We start from the raw sequence: 5,940 nt of genomic DNA on the forward strand, positions 1-5,940 counted from the left end.
TCTCCTTTTTGTGTTTTTTTTTCTTTCCTCCGCTCACTGTTCTCTCTTTGTTTTTTTTTATATGCTACAGCCAATCTTCTGGTTCGCGCACCTCTTCTTTTCTTCACGCACACACCTATGCGGTCCTCCAAAGAAAGCAAGGATAAAGCCCTAATGGGCTATATGGGCCTCTCAAGAGTGGGCTGGACCTACTTACGAAACAATCTTACATAGTTAAATCTTCATTTGAGATCAAATTTATTTATTTATCGATTTACTATTTAATTTATTTTATAAATTTATGATACACACAAACAACACAATAACGATATATTCCTAAGGAGACGGCACTGCAAGCAGGGCCGGTCTAACCCTTACGCGACTTAGGCAGTCGCCTAAGGCCCCGACCAAAGAAGCCCCACCGCAGGAACGACTTCAAAGACAAAATAAAAAGGAAAAAGGCCCCCTTATGAGTTTGCTTTAGACCGACTCACTGCAGAAAATGCCTTAAAAATAAAACAGTCTTAAGCCTCCAAATATATTGGGCCGTTACAGACTGCAAGAAGTGGCTCATGAGAGCCATCAATCTTTATTATGTATCTTGGTTGCTTTTAGTGCCGGGTAGAATTGAGCCAAGTAGTTTCTTTGGACTTTCCTCTATGCTCTGCCCTCCAGCTGATATATACATTTCTGTACTTCTTTTACTCCCGCATATTATGAGAGTTGGTACTTGCCTTCATGAGCTTAATAGAGTATGTGGAGCCCTCACTCCTGAAAAAAATTGGCCGGACCCTACTACCGTAAAATAAAGCTGAAGTTTCCTTTCTGCCTTTTTGTCTTCCATATTATATTTTTTCGAGTAAGGTTACACTAAAATATGCACGGGGCGTTAAAAAAAGTTTACATGGCTGTAAAATTGTTCGCATAACAAAAGTAGGTGAACGACCAAAATGACTGAAGTAAACTTATCCGCTGGTGTTAAGAAACCTCCTTGTTTGCATGAAAAAGACATCCATAACCCATTTTTTGAGAGGCACGAGACATCTATGATTCTTAGATATCAACTTCTGTATTGATGCATTTAACTGTCATGTTGCCAGATAGAGACGATTATTTCCGGACAACAAACGTTGCTTTCCATCATAACAAGTCATGTACACTTCCGTGTTTTTTTTTAGGTCATAAGTGCTGATTGTTTGGATGAAAAATGCCTTTGTCTTCCACTCAAAGTAATGCAGTGCTAGATATGACCACGATCACCTCGACGAATGGAGAGTATGTAGTTGGGCTTGGATGCTGGTTCCTATATCCCAAATTTTTAATGCAAAGGTGGTACATTCAGACGAGTCAGCCGATTTCACAGCTTTATTATATATATAGATATATACTGATTTGGTTAACTTAGGGCATCTTCTTCCAATAGTCGAAAGTAGGCCATCTGGGTACATGTGACATTTAAAAAGTATAGAACTCGTAATCTGCTTGATAGATACGCGATCTGAATTGCAAGGGGGGGAACTCCCAAAAAGTAAGAATAATAAAATGAACGGGTGGAAATCGCTGTTCACATGGGCTAGTTTCCTATTTCCCACGCTCATGGGGCCGGGGAGCACTGGGCGACCTCTGGCGGTACCTTGTCCACGTCGGGCTCATTGCCCTGGAGACGCCGACGCTCACGATGCCGGGTCGTTGACCGGTGCTTATCTTTATCACGGAGACCGGCTCGAGCGGAGTTCGGTGCTTCCAACTGTTTGAAATATATATAGTTTTGATATATTTAAAAATATAATATTTAAAAATAGTTTTGATCTATTTGATTGATCATTTAAAAAGAGTATTAAGAGGATTGCGCTTTGTTGAGTATCTATAAAATTGTATCAAATATCTATTATGCTCAAAAAATTGTAGGTAGATTTTGATCACTTAAAAATATTTTTTTAAAAAAATTAATTTTTAATCGAAAAATAGCTTTTTATGTTTCTAATATTTTTGTATAAAACAATAAAGTCATAGAAATATTTTTTTTTGGAAAATTCCAATCAAACAATTGATTCCTCTTCAATTTTTTGTCGACCATATTATTTCTTTATTTTTCAAAGAATCAGATGAGTTATGTAAATCTTGTTGCAAATACTAAAATTTAAACCTATTGTTAAACAATTCGATTTCGAATTGCTTCTAATATTAACTTAAAATAAAATATGCTCCGGTATTCACAAATATCGAACTGAATGCGTTTCATAATTTGACAATTGTTTATGGTCAATCGTCAGCCTAATAACAATCCAGAATTTCATGGACTCCCACCTTTTGCTATTTTTTTGACAAAAAAAAATCTAGTTACAATCAATTTCTCCACCTTTTTCATCTGAAAACGAAATCAGCGTCAAAAGCTTAAAAGCTGAACCCAACTTCTGAATCATGTAGAAGATTATCTGAGGCCACGAAACATAGGCTGTCAATTCCAGTCTGAATTGCCCCACCAAATGTTGTTTCTAGATTGTTCATCAGCGACCGTGAAAACGCTACAAGAAATCTCAAGAAATATCCAAGAAAAAGCACGGAGGGACAGCGTCATTGTAGCATTTGAAGACGCCAAGTACCAAGAAATGGCAAAGAAAACCATCATGGCATCATCCTCCAGTGCCCCTTCCCCACGTCCTTCCCTTCTCCATCGGCAATGGACGAGTCGTCGAGCCCTTTTATTGCCATTATGATATATTTATTACTCGATTCGAGTGACTGCACGTGACCCCTTCTCTCTCTTCTCCTCTCCCCCCCTTCCCCCGTCCCTGTTTCCCACCTTGGCGCCACCCCCGTCCCCCATTGGATCCGCTCACCTCCCTCTCTCTCTCTCCCCGGTCGGAATCAATGCCGCCTCCTCCATTTCCGCTTCCGCTCCTCCTCGCCATTGCTGCTCTGCTCTCCGCGGCCGTGGAGGGTTCGCACCGCGCCTGCTCGCCGCCTCCCCACGCTGGCCGCACGCCCCAACCGTCCTGCCCTCCGTTCCGTTCGCCGCCCTCCTCCTTCCCCTTCTCTTCCTCCGCCGGGTGCGGTCACCCCTCCTTCCAGATCAACTGCTCCTCCCCCCATTCCCTCATCTCTATCCACTCCGCCCCTTTCCTTGTCCTCGACCACCAACCCAACTCCCTCCTCCTCTCTCCCTCCCTCCCCCATTCCTCCTCCTCTGCTTGTCCTTCTCTCCCCACTGCCCCCATTAATCTCTCTGGCTCCCCTTTCCGCCTCTCGCTGGACACCTGCTCCCATCTCTTGTCCCTCCGCCCCTGCCCCCTCGCTGCCTCGGCGAACTCCTCCTGCCGCCTCTCCAAGTGGCAGCGCCTCCTCCTCTCCAAACCCCGCCTCCTCCTCAACTCCTGCTTCCACGCCACCCTCCACCGAGCCGCCGCCGCCCCCTGCCAGCACGACGTCCACGCCTCCATCGCCGCCTTCCTGCGCTCCGGCATCGAGGTCGAGTGGGACTCCACCTCCGACCCCTACTTCTCCAACTGCTCTTCGTGCCAGCGCGCCACCGGCGGGGTCTGCGGCTTCAACGATTCGTCTTCCTCTAAGGATTTCCTCTGCTTTCCTTCCGCCGAGCATCTTGGCCGCCAGCCCACCGGCGGCCCCACCCACCGTCTTCTTATTCTAATCACCACCCTTTTCGCCGTCACCTGCCTTCTTGTTGTCGTCCTCTCTCTCTGGGCCGCCGCTTTCCTCCGACGCCGCCGGGACGACCCCTGCGGTGCCGCCGGTGACCCGATGACCGCCTTCCTCCGCCGGCATCACCTCCACCCGCCGGTGTACACTTACGACCATCTCCACGCCGCCACCGGCGGCTTCGACCCCCGGCGCAAGATCGGGGACGGCGGGTTCGGGGCTGTGTACCTCGCCCAGCTTGGCGACGGCCGGATCGCCGCCGTGAAGCGGCTCCACAGCCACCACCCGTCGGCGAGCACCAAGTCCTTCTGCAACGAGATCCTGATCCTCTCCTCGCTCCGCCACCCCAACCTCGTCCGCCTCCACGGCTACTGCTGCGACCCCCGCGGCCTCCTCCTAGTGTACGACTACGTCCCCAACGGCACCGTCGCCGACCACCTCCACGGCTCCAGGAGCGCCTACAGCCGGGCCGCTCTCACATGGGCCGTCCGCGTCGACATCGCCCTCCAGACCGCCGCCGCCCTGGAGTACCTCCACTTCTCTCTGAAGCCTCCGGTGGTCCACCGGGACATCACATCGGCCAACATCTTCGTGGAGAGAGATATGAGGGTGAAAGTCGGCGACTTTGGGCTCTCGAGGCTGCTCTCGCTGCCAGAAGATTCGTCGTCGGGTTCGTCGGAGTACGTTTGCTGCACGGGGCCACAGGGCACGCCGGGGTACTTGGACCCGGATTACCACCGGTCGTTCCGGCTGACGGAGAAGAGCGACGTGTATAGCTTCGGCGTGGTGCTGCTGGAGCTGGTGACGGGGATGAAGGCGGTGGACTTGGGGAGGGACCGGAGGGAGGTGACGCTGGCCGACCTGGCGGTGGCCAAGATCCAGGTCGGGGCGCTGCACCAGGTGGTCGATCCGGTGCTGCTGCGGCAGGGGAAGGAGGCCATGGCGACTGTCGAGGCGGTTGCCGAGCTCGCATTCAGGTGCGTGGCCGGGGATAAGGATGACCGGCCGGACGCGAGGGAGCTGGTGGAGGAGTTGAAGCGAATTCGCAGTCGAATGCATGATGCTCGCTCGTAATTTGAGGAGACCAAGATGCGATTCTGATGAATTCATGTTGGGTTCATTTCAAGCAGAAAGTTATGGTCTTGGAAGGATGATTCCTGAGAGAGTTGGTTGCGTTAATTCCTTCTACTTCCGAGTTCTATTAGCTGCGTAGCTATTGGGGCATGTAAACTGTCTACCCTGTAACTCTGGTTCCACGCTTGGATCACCAACCACCTGAAATGAGAAATGAAGCAATCTAGGACATTTTCTCGGGCTTTGGTCGAAGAGAATTGGAGATATGAGCCAGTAAAAGGAATGGAAACATGTTCACGAGTAAACTCGCCTTCTCAGGCTTTGGTGGTTGAAGAGGATTGGAGATTTGAGCTAGTAAAGGAATGAAGAGTGTTAGATGCCTAAGGAGGGCCTGGCTGGTGAAACACGTTATACGTGGTAGAGAAAATCTTTCAAGTCATTGTTTGCATCAAGAGAATGATCATATCAGAGCCCTGTATTTGGCTTGTCGTGATAGAACTCATCTTATCTCTACGCAATTGTGTAAGTTACTTATCTTTCCTCTGGCACTCCCTTCGTGGATGATGGATCCTTGTTTTATTGGAAATTCTTAAGTCATCTCCATTTTGTTCACTTCTATGAAATCTTAACGCTTGCATTTCTTCTTTTGTTTTCAAGAATGCTCTTGTCGTTTCTTCGTTTCGTATTTGTGTGCTTTCAAGCCCATATTTGTTTTAGTTCTGACAGGCAAAGCTATCATCTGCCTGCCTTCTGCTCATTTTTGTATCGGGATGCAAAGGATGCCGCAAAGCAATTAACGTCGCAATATTGCATGTATGCATCATTGTTTGTTGATGCTTATGAGAGGACTTTTTACTACTCTAAGTTGATCAATTGATGCTAACTGTGCTTCAACTTTAGATCAGTCTTCTTTGTTTATTAGGCAAAGATGTTTGGTGCAATTGTTTTGTACTTATCTCTCAATAAAGTTGCATTCTGCTATTGCTGCTTCAAAGCGCTTTGACAATTGTTCAACACCCTCATGCTTCTCTTTTGACTCCTCGGAAAGTTGTTCCTCCACTGACATTATTATTTCATCTAGTTAATGAACTTCAGAACTTTTGGTAGGCCAACACATTGACTTTTTGTGAACTCGCGGGCCTTTATGGGTCCTCCTGGCTTTCAACTTAGGAACCTCACTCAATTGATGTGGCTCTTTAATACAGCCTCCCATTGTGATTTTGTTCTGGT

The 5,940-nt window shown here is 47.9% G+C and overlaps 1 protein-coding gene across 1 annotated transcript; it reads left to right on the forward strand.

Moving 5' to 3' along the window:
- The first annotated feature begins 2,211 nt into the window (after positions 1-2,211).
- On the forward strand, positions 2,212-5,366 carry LOC103721966 (LEAF RUST 10 DISEASE-RESISTANCE LOCUS RECEPTOR-LIKE PROTEIN KINASE-like 1.5). Its single transcript, XM_008812361.3, has one exon. The coding sequence runs from the start codon at positions 2,851-2,853 to the stop codon at positions 4,708-4,710; it is 1,860 nt and encodes a 619-aa protein (XP_008810583.2). The 5' UTR covers positions 2,212-2,850; the 3' UTR covers positions 4,711-5,366.
- Positions 5,367-5,940: the final 574 nt, after the last annotated feature.

Source organism: Phoenix dactylifera, chromosome 16 (assembly GCF_009389715.1).
Source record: "Phoenix dactylifera cultivar Barhee BC4 chromosome 16, palm_55x_up_171113_PBpolish2nd_filt_p, whole genome shotgun sequence".
Classification (NCBI taxonomy): domain Eukaryota; kingdom Viridiplantae; phylum Streptophyta; class Magnoliopsida; order Arecales; family Arecaceae; genus Phoenix; species Phoenix dactylifera.

What these genes read in the sequence shown, in the direction of transcription:
- LOC103721966 (XM_008812361.3), top strand. Translation starts at nt 2,851, where the DNA reads ATGCCGCCTCCTCCATTTCCGCTTCCGCTCCTCCTCGCCATTGCTGCT.